The 16886-nt window shown below is 44.4% G+C and overlaps 1 protein-coding gene across 1 annotated transcript; it reads right to left on the reverse strand.

Moving 5' to 3' along the window:
* Positions 1 to 2661: 2661 nt before the first annotated feature.
* Positions 2662 to 16568, reverse strand: LOC139414989 (dual specificity protein phosphatase 10-like). The gene is made up of 4 exons (XM_071162679.1): positions 16250 to 16568; positions 13931 to 14837; positions 8219 to 8605; positions 2662 to 7763 (listed from the first exon to the last, which is right to left on the reverse strand). The coding sequence occupies exons 2-4, from the start codon at positions 14787 to 14789 to the stop codon at positions 7498 to 7500; spliced, it is 1512 nt and encodes a 503-aa protein (XP_071018780.1). The 5' UTR covers positions 14790 to 14837; positions 16250 to 16568; the 3' UTR covers positions 2662 to 7497.
* Between the last annotated feature and the right edge of the window lie 318 nt (positions 16569 to 16886).

Genomic DNA, 16886 nt, shown 5'->3' on the forward strand with positions numbered 1-16886 from the left:
GGGGTTTGGGGTTAAGGTTAGGGTTAGGATAAGGGTTAGGTTTAAGATTAAGGTTAGGGTTAGGTTAAGGGTTAGGTTTAGTGTTAGGGGTTATGGGTTAGGGGTTAAGAAAAGGGGATTTTTAATGGGAATACATTTTTGGTCTCCACAGGGATAATAATACAAACGTGGATGTGTGTGGGTGAGAGAGAGAGAGAGAGAGAGAGAGAGAGAGAGAGGGAGAATAGATATTTTAATTACCCATTTGTGCAGATACTCAGTGGGCTAGGTTGATATAAAGGCTGGGTGGGGGATTTCTCAGGGTTGAGGTGAGATGTAAAGGGAGGGAGGAGTGCTTTGGTCTGATAGTGGGATTAGGGGGGGGGGGGTGTGTGCGTGTGTGTGTGCGTGTGTGTGTGTGTGTGTGTGTGTGTGTGTGTGTGTGTGTGTGTGTGTGTGTGTGTGTGTGTGTGTGTGTGTGTGTGTGTGTGGCCGGGAGGAGGCCATCAGGATCAAATATGAATCGGTTCAGGACAACATCATTTTTCCCTGGCACTCTGCACCAAGATTACTTTTCCATTTGTAAAACACCATGTCACTTCACAGTCTCATCAATAAAGCTGTGATTAGATAAATGTAGCTTGGACCATTGGACAGTTGTAAACATGACAGATAATCAATGAACCCATATGTTTTGAAAACTTGTCTCTTCCTCAGGTGTATGGCTCCCTGTCCTTCCCTGTCCTCCTCACTTCCACATGAACACCTGCTCTCCTTTACTCCTTTACTCTCTCTCCTTCTCTTTCTCTCTCTTTCTCTCTCTCCTTCTCTTTCTTTCTTTCTTTCTTTCTTTCTTTCTCTCTCTCTCTCTCTCTCTCTCTCTCTCTCTCTCTCTCTCCATCCATCAATACTTTTATTACATCAGCAGTTGTCACTAAGTGCTTATACAGAAACCCAGCCTAAAACCCAAAAGAGCAATCAATGCAGATGTAGAAGGCCAGGAAAAACTCCCTAGAAAAGAAGAAACCTAGGAAGAAACCTAGAGAGGAACCAGGCTCTGAGGGGTGGCCAGTCTTCTTCTGGCTGTGCTGAGTGGAGATTATAAGAGTACATAGCCAAAGGCCAGATCGTTCTTCAAGATGTTAGTACTGTATGTTCATAGATGACCAGTAGGGTCAAGTAATAATCACAGTGGTTGTAGAGGGTGCAACAGATCAGCACCTCAGGAATAAATGTCAGCTGGCTTTTCATAGCCGAGCATTCAGGGATCGAGACAGCAGGTGCGAGAGAGAGAGAGACAGAGAGACAGAGAGAGACAGAGAGAGAGAGAGACAGGCACTGTTTCCCTCTCCTCTCCACACACTGTCACGCTCTCTCCCCATTTCCCAGATCCTCAAAAAGTTCTACAGCGACTCATATTTGTGAAGTTTCTTGTGATTAGCCTTTTCAAGTTATTGAGTGTTTCAGTACTTGGGTAATTCATAATTCGGGGCCAAGGCTAGCCAGGCTAATACAGTAGCGTCCTAAAAAAACTATACACTACATTAGACAACACGAAATGAACAATGGTGTAGCTATTTAGTGCCTAAAATCAACCGGCTCGCATCTTATCTCATCAGGCTGTAATAGAAACATCTGGAAGCCTTCTAGTTTTTAGAGAGCATAAAGTTTAGCAAGCAACACCGTTAAAAGGGCAGTTACAGTATTTATGTTACTGTATTTTAACTAGACTTGAAGGGATAGCGTGCGAGCAAGTCGATTTCATCCCTGCTATGACACAGGAAACTGTTCTGACTGTTGCCAGTGCAGCAGGACTCAGGCTGAAACATCCTCCCTGGTTTATTTCTGTCTGGGAGGCAGCGGAGTGTACACAACCGTGTGTGTGTGTGTGTGTGTGTGTGTGTGTGTATGTATCCATGGTGTGTGTGTGTGTGTGTATGTATCCATGGTGTGTGTGTGTGTGTGTGTGTGTGTGTGTGTGTATAAGCCTGTAAGTTTACAGTACACAAGTTTCCAGCATGTATATACTGTATATGTGTTTCCAAGAGACTTTCCTGATACTGCCATGAAGCATAGCTGGGGCAGGGGTTGGGGGGGGGGCAGGGGTTGGGGGGGGGGGAGCATGCAGCAGCTCTAGGATCAGAGTTATTCTGGTGCCGCCGGCCTGCCCAGTGCTGATAGGAAAGGATTAATGAGGCAGGGACGCTCATCACTCGTAATTAGAAACAACACTAAAAACTATTTCTGGGCCTGTTCCTATGGAGAGAACTTGACCTGCTCGGTGCTAGTCAAACCCCCCCATACCCCCTAGCCATGCGGCAGTGGATTCCTGCAGGGTCGGAGTAAATACAGGCCCCATAAGTGTTGCTGCTATGTGACAAAGGGTTCAATGGACGAGTGAAAATAATTCACAACTCTGTTTCGGTGTAGCGGCGACGTGGCTATTCACATTTCAGGAGGCTGGGATAACTTGGAGAAGGGCCACTCTTTATGGACGGCGTGGTGGCGTTACACTGTGGTGAAAATGTTGTTGTTGTTATTGTTGATGTTTGATAATGTACATCAAAATAAAATAGAGAGAAAATTGTGTGTGCTTACAGTCAATGCGACCAGGCAATTGAATCAAACGGAGGAAGATACAGACACATTTTTCCATGCACAAAAACACAAGTAACCCCAGAGTAAACTTTTAGCCTCTCTGTTTATTTCAAACATCACAAGTAGGGTAAGGGATTACAAAATGACAGTGCTTAAACCGAAAGGATTTAAGAATAGAGGAGGAGAGGGTCATAGATCCTTCATAAGGGGGAATATTGAGCAGGTCATGCAAAAAGCTGTTGTCAGGGAGAAGGCCTCCATTATAATAGCACCCTTTGTGTGAAAAAATAAAATCCAGCTGTCCATCCATAGGTCAGTGCAAAAATAGTAATAGATATATGCATAGAAAGAAAGTTGTGAATATAGTGTATGTACTTTAACTGCAGAACTATAGACAGACACAATGACTGACTGTACAGTACATACACTTGTATAGTGACCCCCCTACTCTCCCCAGAGTCTCCGAGCCCAAAGCAGAAACTCTTAAACAGGTCTAGCCATAAACAGTCCCACATCAAATATGACAGGTTTATATGATCCCCTTTCAGGGGGCTGTCACTCAAAACCACCTTGACAAAACACAAATGTACATTCCAAATGGCACCCTGTTCCCTATTTAGTGCACTACTTTTGACAAGTCCTATCAAAAGAAGTTTACAATACAGGGAATAGGATGTCATTCGGGGCGCAACCAAAAGCATGAAATCTTGACCTCCACAGTGAGAGAGCATCATTGGACAGAGAATGGACTGGGGACACACAACAGACATGCTTTGTTTCCCAACCAGAGAAGAAGAATAATGTACAACGTTTACATTTATCAATCCAATACCATGTACTGTAATTACAAATGAAAATCCAACATGTGCCATTAAGGACATAGGATTAGGAACCAGTGGATATAAATGTCAGTTCTATATTTTTTAGGATGTGGACTTTATTGTAGATGGGTTATCATTTCATATAAATGTACAAGCTACAAATGTGTGGTAAACTGTTATAGACCTTTATCATACCCAAATACAGTGTTTGTAGAGCACCAATAAACACCAATGTACTGTACATGATCATAGCAACCATATCATAGCCAATGTACATGATCATAGCAACCATATCATAGCCAATGTACATGATCATAGCAACCATATCATAGCCAATGTACATGATCATAGCAACCGAAGACAGGAAGTATAGGTGAGAATTCTGAAAATATAATTTCTCAACCTTATACAGAGATCTTTTGTAGTTAAATAAATGCTATGTATTCTCTTTACCTGTGCAAACGCTTACTTTGCCGTCTCCCTCCCTTTCTTGAGAGGACTATAAGTTTTGGGTGCAGCAGTAGCAACGGTATACAAACTATATGCAAAGTAACTACGGTTCAAACCTCAAGGACACTACGAAACAAATATTATGATTAGCGTGCAAAGGCATAACAAACAAAAAAGTGCATTTTCCTAATTGATTCAGACATTACTGTACGATTCCATGTTATGTCCTTGTTTCTGGGTGGTATTCAAAAGTTCCGCGAGGGATCATGCACACTCCCACAGCCACCGTAACAGAGAGTTCTGTGCGGAATAGGCCTCAGCCTACACTTCACATAGGTTCTCACTTCTCCTTTCTAATGATTCAGCAGCAGATCAGTCACATTAGTACCCCTTTCCTGCAGTCAAATGACAAAATCGCCCTCTAGTGGCCTGATCGGTGGAATCTTATTCGTATTTTTTATAATTAGTAAACATTCTTTTTTTTCACGCTGAAAATCTGGTGTTTCTATGTCAAACAATTTTGTTATATTTCAGTCTTCTGTGCTGATTATAAAGTGTGAAATTGGGATGCAAATACATTTCTACTTATTTCTTTAAGCCCATAACCATGTGTGTGAGGTGTATACTTTTGTTTTAAAGAAGATTTGTTTACTTACCAAGAAACAAACTGTGTAAATATCGCTTTGAACATATCACAGAGTTGACTACTGATGCTGAAGGGTTGGTTTGTATCCGCAGGCCGTGAAGTCGACCCCAGCCTGCTCGGCTGCTTCTGTCTGCATGCGATGATGGCCTGCACTGTACAGTGGCAAAAACAGGCCCCGTGGTGAAAAGACAGGAGTTAGTTAAGGCATCAATAGAGGCACTAGTACTGCACGTGACAGCCGAGCTTGGCGTTACGCGAGGCAGCAGAACAAGAGCTGCTCGTTAGCTTAGCGGCAGGGCTGGGAGGTTTCAAAATATTAGAAAGGGATTACAGTACCTTGCTTCTACCACAGTCTCTGGATACAATGTCTCATTTGATGCCAGAGGCCCAATTCACGGACAGCTGTTACCTTGTGATGTAGTAAATCATACTAGGCCATACTCAGAGAGCAAATGTAGTACCATACACTACAAGGGCAACTACACCAAAATATATCTAGAGGTTAGACACAACATTCAAATGGGACAAGTTAGAAGCGGGAAAACTATTTCAAAAGGAACAGGAGAGACTATAGCAGGCAGTGAATAGTCCTCAAATCTACTTTACAACTGAAGTAATACTTAAAACAGGATAACCACCATTTTGTTTGAGGAGCAATCTGCTTTCAGTAAACTTGTGGTACAAAGCTCTTTATGGCAGTAAATGAATTACTAAAAACAAATGGTATGGTTGATGGTGTTGGGAGATGGAAAAACACAGTGACAAAACAAAACACACAGACAATGTGAATGGTTTCATGTATTTTTGAAGAGTAAACAGAATTAAACAAATATGCACAGACAACTAAGACACACCAATGCCAAGAATTCTACATAAAAAACATATATTTTATCAATCTAACTTGTGCCAAACGTACACTACATGACCAAAAGTATGTGGACACCTGCTCATCGAACATCTCGTTCCAAAATCATGGGCATTAATATGGAGTTGGTCCCTCCTTTGCTGCTATAACAGTCTCCACTCTTCTGAGAAGGCTTTCCACTAGATGTTGGAACATTGCTACAGGGACTTTTTTCCATTTGGCCACAAGAGTATTAGTGAGGTCGGCACTGATGTTTGGCGATTAAGCCTGGCTTGCAGTCAGCATTCTAATTCATCCAAAAGGTTTTCGATGGGGCTGAGGTCAGGGCTCTGTGCAGGCCAGTCAAGTTCTTCCACACCGTTCTCGACAAACCATTTCTGTATGGACCTTGCTTTGTGCACGCGGGCATTGTCATGCTGAAACAGGAAAGGGCCTTCCCCAAACTGTTGCCACAAATTTGGAAGCACAGAATTGTCTAAAATGTCATTGTATGCTGCAGCCTTAAGATTTCCATTCACTAGAACTAAGGGGACTAGCCTGGACCATGAAAAACAGCCCTAGACCATTATTCCTCCTCCACCAAACGTTACAGTTGGCACTATGCATTGGGGCATGTAGCGTTCTCCTGGCATCCGCCAAACGCAGATTAGTCCGTCGGACTGCCAGATGGTGAAACGGCATTCATCACTCCAGAGAATGCATTTCCACTGATCCAGAGTCCAAAGGCGGTGAGCTTTACACCACTCCAGCCGAAGCTAGGTATTGTGCATGGTGATCTTAGGCTTGCGTACAGCTTCTCAGCCATGGAAACTCATTTCATGAAGCTCCCGATGAACAGTTATTGTGCGGACATTGCTTCCAGTGGCATTTTGGAACTCAAGTGTTGCATCCGAGGACAGTCTATTTCTTCGCACTACGCTGTCCCGTTCTGTGAGTTTGTGTGGCCTACCACTTCGCAGCTGAACCGTAGTTGCTCCTAGACATTTCTACTTAAAAATAACAGCACTTTTTATTTAACTTGGCAAGTCAGTTAAGAACAAATTCTTATTTACAATGACGGACTAGAAACAGTGGGTTAACTGCCTTGTTTAGGGGCAGAACAACTGATTTTTACCTTGTCAGCTTGGGGATTCGATTTAGCAACCTTACGGTTACTGGCCCAACACTCTAACCACTAGGCTACCTTCCGCCCACAGAAATTTTAAGAACTGACTTGTTGGAAAGCTGGCATCCTATGACGGTGCCACGTTGAACGCAACTAAGCTCTTCAGTAAGGTAATTCTACTGCCAATGTTAGGCTATGGAGATTCCATGGCTGTGTGCTCGATTGTATACACAACGGGTGTGGCTGAAATAGCCGAAAACCAGTAATTTGAAGGGGTGTCCAAATACTTTTATATATATATAGTGTAACAGCTCAATGGTATGCGTAAAAAAAATACAGAATCGATAACAACAATTCATTCAAAAAAGGTTACTTCATGTCAAATCAGTGGCGAAATGGAAATGTTTTATCGTCATTGAACACCCATATATACACATAAGATCAGGCTCCCAGCCGCATTCCACTCAGACATTATTGCACAGTAAGCCACTTTGGGCTTGTCATGGTCACCCCCATAAACCCCTGTATAAAAATAGAACAAGAACATCAACACACCAAACAAGTCTTCATCTTTTCTGACAGGCACCGCCTCGGCCAGCTCGGCCCCAGCCTGCCTGCAACAATAACCGTGAGCCACAGCACAGTGTGAGTCTGAAGAGTCAGTTTCTCTCACTGCTAACCTGCTAAGTCCCCACAGTACATGCTGTTTTTTTTTTTTCAGAAATAGTTCATCTATTTTCCTTTCCTTACATGTTTTTGCTCCTCCATGGTCATGCACGACAGCTTCCCACTGACCGTTTTCTCTCCCCAACACTCTTGTTCCTCCAGGAAGCTTGCCAGTTCGGAACAGCAGGTATTCTGGGGTGTTTCTCATCGCCGTTGACCCAGAACCTTGGCACTCCTGTGACAGTCCCAGAAGAGCATGACTAGGAGATTCTGAAATAAAGTGATTTTGCTCTCAGAATCAGCCTGTCAAGAGTAGCCCGTAGAGTGAGTGGGATGTCCTCCTAAACCAGGAATGGCAGGTTTCCTTCTAAACCATGGTCTCCACACCGATGAGCTTTGGCATGAGGATGCGTGGTGTGATGCCGTTGTTCAGGTCCTCCTCGAACTCCAGCAGTTGGCCCATGAAGTTGAGGTTGGGGGAGATGATGGGCCGCCGGGTCTTGACAAACTTGTAAGCGTCAGTCATGGTCATCCAGGTGTGCTTCATCAGGTAGGCAATGACGATGGTGGCCGAGCGAGACACGCCTGCCTGGCAGTGGATCAAGAGGCCCATATCCGCTTGCCGTGCTTCCTCTGAAGAGAGAGGAGAGAGAGGAGCATTTTCAACTCGTCAGAATAGAACTCGTCATGGTAACATAAAACATGACTTCAACAACATCACATTCATGTTTTAGTCATGTAACTAATGTCATATTTTTCACTGCAGTCCACTCACTCAAAACCTACACTGTGCAATACTGTATACTAACGGTAGTGTTAACAAATCCATAATTTCTAAGGTCAGACAACCTGCACAGCCTCTGATCGATAAAAACAAGCCATTTGAATATGTATCAACCAAGCTAAATCGTCGACTAACTCCAATCCTAATGTGGCTTGAAAGAACATTATAAAACAGAATCGATTCAATGAGAAATGAGATCCCACCGCTGCCACCGACTGCAACCTCCACCCCTCACCTCCTGTATACACTTCCACTGTACATGCCACCATGCAATGACTAGACTTAGCTAACTTTTCCTGCGTACCAATGAATTCAAACGCCTCCTCAAAGTACTGCCTCAAGTTCTGCTTGTTGCTGTCGGTGGCTGGCAGCCGCTTGTAGCTGAACAGGCCTGTGTCATAGTGGTAGAGCGGCAGGTGGGTGGTGACGTTGAGCACAAAGCCGATGTTGTAGCGCTGTAGCCTGTGGGCGTCCTGCGCGTCGTGCTCGTTGCCCAGGTACAGGAAGGGCAGGATGGGAGTCAGCTCGGCATCCTCGATGTCCGGCGTGGAGGGCAGGGACATGGAGTGAGGTAGTGCACCCGTGTGGCCGGAGGCCCCGCTGACGCCTATGCCGGCGTCCAGGCTCTCGTGGAGGTGGAGGGAGTGGTCACACAGGTTCTGGTGGTTCTGTCTGAAGCAGCTGAGGCCCCCTGGGTAAACAACAGACAGCAACAGGATGAGTCAGTGGGAAAACAAATACGTTTATATCCTATGACACTTAAGTTAACATCTGCAGGTATAATGCCTTATCCTTTATTACAATGCCAGGTCACGACTGGTAGTTGGGGAGTTTTGACTGGAACAAGTCTGCTACGTGTCTATTGGAGGAAAATATTACTGTAGTGAACTATCAAACAACAAATCATGTCCATCCAAATTGTCTCTAGCTAATATTCTGGCTATTATTCCTTCTTTCTGTCTCATCTCTCCACCTCTCTCTCCTCCTCTTCCGACAATGACATTTTGCATATTCATCTGATAGGGTGGCAAAATAGGTGACCATATTATCATAGCATAGACTTTCATGGCCTGATGTCAAACACTGAGACACTCCAAGCCCCCAACCAACCATTCAAACCATATCATTTGTTTGCCATTTGAATTTTCCGTTTGAATTGGATATCAGTTTGTAGGGAGGGCTTTGCACTTCATCTGTTTCTGTCTGTAGGACTAGATCACCTAATGTCCTGTTCATCTGTTTCTGTCTGTAGGACTATTTTATTTATTTTTTTATTTTACCTTTATTTAACCAGGCAAGTCAGTTAAGAACAAATTCTTATTTTCAATGACGGCCTGGGAACAGTGGGTTAACTGCCTGTTCAGGGGCAGAACGACAGATTTGTACCTTGTCAGCTCGGGGGTTTGAACTCGCAACCTTCCGGTTACTAGTCCAACGCTCTAACCACTAGGCTACCCTGCCGCCCCAAAGAGATCACCTAATGTCCTGTTCATCTGTTTCTGTCTGTAGGACTAGATCACCTAATGTCCTGTTCATCTGTTTCTGTCTATAGAACTAGATCACCTAATGTCCTGTTCATCTGTTTCTGTCTGTAGGACTAGATCACCTAAAGTCCTGTTCATCTGTTTCTGTCTGTAGGACTAGATCACCTAAAGGTCCTGTTCATCTGTTTCTGTCTGTAGGGCTAGATCAGCTAAAGTCCTGGAGGTAATGTCATATTTCTCATAATTTAAATAGTGAGGGAAACATTCAAAATGTCCCCAAGACAATCGACACAGCATTCCTTCTGAAAAATAGCTATCATCACTCTCCTCAGCGCCAAAGATGGCGGCCAAATAAAGATGATAAATGTTAAACATGTGTCTCGCTGGACATCTGCACTCCTTCAAATAAACCCTGTAACATAACGTTAACACACACAGGGCCTGAGAGGGAGGCAAATACTGCCAGTTACTGTCAGTTTCAGTTAGTGGGGGGGGGGGGCTTTGCACCTGTTGTCATGACGCCATTGACACCCTGGAAGGGGTGAGGGGGGATGCATTGGGGCCTGACATAGAGTATCAGTTCATGTATTGTTTGCATTACAAGATCTACAAGAGCTGACATCATGCCAAGTGAGGTGATCATATGGCCTCACCGGCTTCACCATGGAAATGGGGCAGTTGGGGATCTCCTATCAACTGTCGACTAGGGAGGATGTTGTAAATCATAACATGGTCATAAAACCAGTCTAATTAATAGGGCCACACTAAAACAAACAAATTCAACTGCTATGTTTCTCTAAAACATCTCTCTCACACTCCCTCCAAGGGGCATGTCGTTATAATAATTAACCAACAGTAAATAATGGAATGAGAGTCTCTTCACACAATCCCTAAAGGCGTTGAACTTTACTACAGTTGAATAAATCATAGTGACCACCACAACGAAGTTATGATATTACTAAGTGTGTGTGTGTGTGTGTGTGTGTGTGTGTGTGTGTGTGTGTGTGTGTGCGTGCGTGCGTGCGTGTGTGTGTGTGCACGTGCATGTGCTTGTGAGGCAAGATTTAGCTAATCATGCATTAAATATCTTTCTCTTTTTTCGATTTTTCAACAAACTAACAGATTTGAGTGTTCACCCAAAATACAGCTCATTTTGGAAAAAATCGAAATGGTCTTCTATTGCACATATTCAAGCGATGCCTTTCTTGTGATGCACTCAATTGGTAAATGGCTTCTTTTGAAAGGCGAGAGTGAGAACGAAAGGCAGAAGAATCTTCCGGCACATTGTGGAGAGAGATGAGATCTGTGAAGTGTGACCGGCTGTCATTATCTTTCGACTATCTCACAGAGGAAAGCACCTTTAAGTGTCTCTTTCACTTTCAGAAGCCGCCAGCACTGTTCCTCACTCATAAATGACCACTTCCCGGAAGCGTTGAAGGCTTTTCATACTCTATTTCCACTTTCTAATGCTTTCCGTCAACTGTAAGTTCCACAGTCTTATATCAATAATGATGTTTGCTTTATGCCATGTTTGTCAGCTACAGTATATAACTAACTCCTACATTCAGATCTGGGTCACTGGGAAAAAGGCCCGTCAGGACTAGAAATGTCTGCTTCTGGAGAAAGCCAATGTTTAACCGATAGAATAAAACAGTCTTCCACATGTCCTTAATGTATAAGTACATTTGAACTAACATTTGGTATCCCTCTTTAATGGGAATATTAAATACCATTTGTACATTTCACAAACAATTCTTATGAAATCAAAATAGTACTGTAAGCCAAAAAAAATCTAGCACATATGTTTCATGGTCTGTGTATTTCTGGCTTTGTGATCAAGTTAATGTTGGTTGCAGGGTCATAACTGATTAAAGATATCCACAAATTCTTGATCCAACGAAACATGATTATAGTACAAAGTATAAAAAAAATACATTTTAAAGGAGAAGATGATGAATAAAACATATTCTATTTATTTTTCTAAACCTCTTCAAAGAGACCAGGCCTGTTTTCCAAATGGCACCCTTTCCCCTTTCAGTGTACTAGTTTTGAGCAGGGTCCATAGCAAGTGCAGTATCCTCCATAATCAATAGTAGAATGAATCACGTCTGGTTCTAAATTACACTGATGCTGGGAAACCCATATGACAATTGTTCCTCCACACACACACACACACACACACACACACACACACACACTCACGCACATACGCACACACACACACACACACACACACACACACACACACACACACACACACACACACACACACACACACACACACACACACACACACACACACACACACACACACACACACACACACACACACACACACACAGTGTTCTCTGCTGTATGGTGTCAGCGGTTGAGACCAGGTCGTGGGGCTGAGGGCTCAGGGCTCATGGCTCAGGGCTCAGGGCTCAGGGCTCATGGCTGAGTCGTTTGATTCCTGCAGCAGTGGATGCCTGGATTTCATGAGAATTAAATCAGAAAAAAAGACCAAGACATTCTGTTCTGCTATGCTGTAGCCCGCTCTCTGTTTCCTCACCGCAGCAGACAGAGATGGACGCAGAGGGAAGGGGAAGTAGGAAGGGAGGGGGAAGGAGGAAGGAAGGGGAAAGTAGGAAGGGAGGGGGAAGGAGGGAGGAAGGAAGGGGCAAGGAGGAAGGGAGGGGAAGGAGGAGGGGAGAGGGAAGGAGGAAGGAAGGAAGGAAGGGGAAGGCAGAAGGGAGGTGGAAGGAGGAAAGAAGGGGGAAGGAGGAAGGGAGGTGGAAGTAGGAAGGAAGGGGAAGGACGAAGGGAGGGGGAAGGAGGAAGGAAGGAAGGAAGCTCCTCTGGAGAGGAGAGGAGAGGAGAGGAGAGGAGAGGAGAGGAGAGGAGAGGAGAGGAGAGGAGAGGAGAGGAGAGGAGAGGATGGCATCAAGGTGCTACAGTATGACCTCCCTGAAAGACCGCGTCTGCGAGGCAGACGGCAGACACACAGGAGCTGCTGCCTCAACAGGGCTCCGTATTTACTAAGAGCTGCCTCCCAGCCTCTGCAAAACAGCCAAAGCATGTTACATACCCTGACAGGACTGAAGCTGCCCAACAAATTCTGTGTTTGTGTGTGTGTGTCTGGGTGGTGTATGTGTGCGTGCAAATCATCAGGGTGTGAAGGATAAGGGTCAGCTGATACTGTTGGAATCAGACTTACATACAGTATATACTGTAGTTTATAGATGGGTAGTACACAGTAATTGACAGTATGAGTTACTAAGTAAGAAGCTTACACACAATGGAGGCAAGACAAAACGGCCTTACATTTACTTTACACCTAACATGAGCCTATTCCTCAGGGATATACATACATTCAATAGCAAATATCCCCATTGCACCTCTACCAACTTCATTGTCTATTGCCACCTACCTCTTCACAACAGAAGTATACAGACAGGCTAGTCTCTGAAAAATGAATTAGACAGACCAACTTACAGCTACATAAACCAATCTCTCTCATCCTCTCTGTTAATCAAAACAGTCATGTGGCTTTCTATATTAGAGACCTCATCTTCCCTCATCCTTCAACCATTCCAGATAAAGACTTCATCCTCTTCCCTCATCTTTCAACCATTCCAGATAAAGACCTCATCCTCATCTTTCAACCATTCCAGATAAAGACCTCATCCTCATCTTTCAACCATTCCAGATAAAGACCTCATCCTCATCCTTCAACCATTCCAGATAAAGACCTCATCCTCATCTTTCAACCATTCCAGATAAAGACCTCATCCTCATCTTTCAACCATTCCAGATAAAAGACCTCATCCTCTTCCCTCATCCTTCAACCATTCCAGATAACATCCCAGGTGTTTCTACTTTGACTCGTTGAAGCTTAAACACAACCTCCAGAGAACCTCAAGAGAACCTCAAGAGAATGTTGAAACCAAACCCTGTTAAGGTTTAAAAGGCCAAACGGATCCTAAATCAGCACTGCTACACTACCTACTCTGAGATCTTGAAAAGTTGGGATCTTTTAATGTTGACTGTACTATACCGACTGTGTTTTACCAATCTTTTATTGAGAGTAATTTGACTTTTTGTGTTGTTTTCTGGTTTGGCAATGCCACTGTCAGCCGGAAAAGTATGCTTACAAGGTACTTGGAGTCAAACAGACAGGCTTGGATGAGATCTTTAAGATCAGGGCACACAGCAAGGCTCACAAAATAATTTTAGACCCAAAACACCCCCTGTACCCAGACTTTGAACTACTCCCCTCTTGGTGCAGGTTTAGGGCACCCCCCAGTAGGAATAACAGAACTAGACAATAACTTGTGCCAGGTGTGATATCCCCCCTAAACAGCTCGGGCTAATATTCCTATCGACCCAGTAAGGCCAGCAGGCTCTTTTTATTAGTATGTAACTGTAATGAATTTTGCATTGTCAATTTGTTTTCTACTGTATTTAAACGCTACTTTAAACGTGAACATGATACTGCAAAAATAAAGTCAGATAAGTAAAGATGCTGTACGAGCCCAGAACTTCGGTCCTACCTTTGAGAACAATGGGGTCCTTTCCCTCCCTCTTCAGCGAATCCAGGACCACATGAAGGGGCTGTGAGGAGGTCACCCTCTGGGGATCCATTGTACTCTCGTCGTACACCACAATCTCTTTGGAGAAGATGCCCTTAAAGGAGTCCTTGCCGGAGGACTCACGGCACGAGAGCAGGTCCAGCACAGTGATCTTGCCCTGCTGCAGCCGTCGCCGGCTGATCTTGTCCGAACAGTTGATGTGCACTGCACCCTGGATGTGGCTCTTGTTGTAGTCCATGAAGGGCCGGCAGTCGATGATGACCGGCACCGGCCCGACCGGGTGGCCCATGGGGCACCTGGCCATCCGCTTGGCCAGCTCATTGGGGTGGATGACCCGGACAGTGGACCCTAGAGCCTTGGTTGGGCCAGAGGTGAGACTAGGGTCGCTGAAGGCCTCATGGTGTATCATGCCCATGCCCGTGACTATGGGGTTGGAGGAGGCGGGTCCAGCATAGCTGAGGTTGGGGCTGCTGGCGCTCACCTGGCTGACGTGGCTCTGCTGCTGGCGCTGGTTGTGCTGGCTGTCCTTCTCGTAGGTGGTGACCGAGCAGCAGCTGGCACTGGTGCATCCACACGACAGGGAGCGCGTGGAGCCGTTAGATGAGGGCATATAAGTGAGGTTGGTCGCCCGGATCTTCACCACCGTTGTGCTGATGACGGTTGTCTTGCTGACAGGGCTGGTGACAGTAGTGTCCAGGTAGCTGGTGTCCAGGTAGCTGGTGTCCAGGTAGCTGGTGTCCAGGCGCAGTCGGAGTTCCTGAGGTCGGATCGGCCTTGGCAGCGCCACCACAATTCTGTCGTCAAGGGGAGATGGAGGCATGTGGAGGCTGAGGGTCGGGACGTCTACGGAGAACTACAAGATGCCCGTCTGGAAATATGGAAAGAACAGATCAGGGGCCGTATGTATTAAGTGTCTCAGAGTAGGAGTGCTGATCTAGGATCTGGTCCCCCCTGTCCATGTAATCTTATTCATCGCGATCTAAAAGGCTAAACTGATCCTAAATCAGCGCTCCTACTCTGAGATGCTTTATGAATACTGGCCCAGATCAGGATTGTGAATGGACTCAGTGGAAAAAAGCATCTGTATAGACTCAATAATAAGCACAGCATGTAACGCATAGCATGGAGGTTTGATGATGACCAATGTCATTGACTCTCTCAGGGGACAATGAATGAGCTACAGGTACTTACTTATCTGTTTAATCAAACATGTATAGTACTAAACGGCTACACAGTAACCAAATACCATATCTATCTACTTAAAGGTCTGCAAGGCAACTGCCACAGTTGGTGGGAATAACCAGGTAAACGAGAGAGACTACTGCCAATTTAGTAAGGGTGGGTATTAACCATACAATGTATTTTGTAAACTCAGAAAATGTGGAGTGTCCCATGAAAATGCATGACCAAATAATATAACCATCACAAATATGTGCAGGTAATTGAACAGCCCAAATGTATGGGCTTCGCAGCTAGGCTACTGTCAATTTCACAGTGCAGTACAATAAGCCTTTGAATTTCGTGTGACAAAAAGACTGCTGAATACTGCATCAACGTGTAGGGCTACACCGCAGTTTGGTCTCTCTCCAAATCACATCTGGAACAGTCATAGGGTGCGGGAAAAGCTGCTTAAATTTAATCAAACGTTGCAATAAATATGTAATAAACCATGTCCTCACATCAAAATACGCCCATGGTGGCGTCCTCTGACCCGCGCATTCAGTATCCAGCTGTTTCAACTAGCTGGTACGGTAGAAAAGAAATCACAGGGTGTACGTACATACATTCATTGACGAGACCGGCATAAGGACGTGCTGAGAATAAAGTATGGAGGGTTTCGGCAGTACAGACACGGTTTGTAAATGTCATTTCACTTCAAAGACGCCGCGGTTGCATAAACGTATCTCACATAGTAAAACATTGTATAATTTGTAGTGTAAATCTAGTCTTGATCATTTTGGCAACAACCGGTTACAGGTATATTTGTTCACAGTGATATTGAAGAGCCAACAGTTCATCATCTGTCAGAGGTTTACATGAACGAAATTAGTTCATGCAACGATCTGAAGGCTTCATGATATCGAATATATAATTTCATGTGAAATTCCCATAATCTGACATCGTTCATATTTCGCACTGTTATGACGTGAAATGTCTGAGTATGGCATGTTCGTGTTGATTAACGTCAGCGCTCTGACCGTTTCATTTCTATACAACTTGTAAACTATAGTATAGACTTTGAAGTGTCGCCTATTAAATGATTTTAAAAAGTGTACTTACATTTTTGTAAAACAATATTTTGTGCGCTCCGGGTGAATGTAGAATGATTTTATTTGCGCTCAACGTTGACTCCATTCAGCCTGTCCCAGTGCCGAGGATCCGCAACATTTTTACTTTTAGCCTGGTCCTCCGTAATAATATACAAGGGGTCAGCCAACCTAGTGAAGAAGCACTTTAGGATTGACACGGGTAAGAGCCAATACACGAGTTCATTAATATTAAATTCATTCGTTTTGTACAGTGAGAGCGCAGCAAGAGCCAACCCCGTAATGGGTGGGAGTTCAGATGCGGGTGTTAAATCAGCTTTCTGAGGATAGGGCTGTCGAATGAACAATGCTTACAGTCCCATGTATTAGGGTAGGGTGATGTCACTGGCAACCAATCAAAAGGCCGATACTAGGCAGAGCGAAGCAAGCGTAGACTGAATACTCCATGCTCTGATGAGAAGTTCGTTCATCCTTGGTTTCGTGCCCCGCGCCGTCTTTAATGCGTTATTCTCCGCCTATTGATGCAGAAAATGCAGTCGTAATGACGGTAGTAGTTGCATGCAATGAATTGTTTAATAATGGTGCATGGTATTGTTTTATCAGGGGGGAAACTTATGTATAGTGATTAATATGATATTACAATTGTATAA

Source organism: Oncorhynchus clarkii, chromosome 8, assembly GCF_045791955.1.
Source record: "Oncorhynchus clarkii lewisi isolate Uvic-CL-2024 chromosome 8, UVic_Ocla_1.0, whole genome shotgun sequence".
Classification (NCBI taxonomy): domain Eukaryota; kingdom Metazoa; phylum Chordata; class Actinopteri; order Salmoniformes; family Salmonidae; genus Oncorhynchus; species Oncorhynchus clarkii.

Excerpts from the sequence above, each read along its gene's own strand:
- LOC139414989 (XM_071162679.1), bottom strand. The coding sequence starts at position 14,789 with ATGCCTCCATCTCCCCTTGACGACAGAATTGTGGTGGCGCTGCCAAGG. Across the intron at positions 8,606-13,930 it reads GGACCCCATTGTTCTCAAAG|GGGGCCTCAGCTGCTTCAGA; the intron begins GTAGGACCGAAG and ends TTGTTTACCCAG. Across the intron at positions 7,764-8,218 it reads GGAGGCGTTTGAATTCATTG|AGGAAGCACGGCAAGCGGAT; the intron begins GTACGCAGGAAA and ends CTCTCTCTTCAG.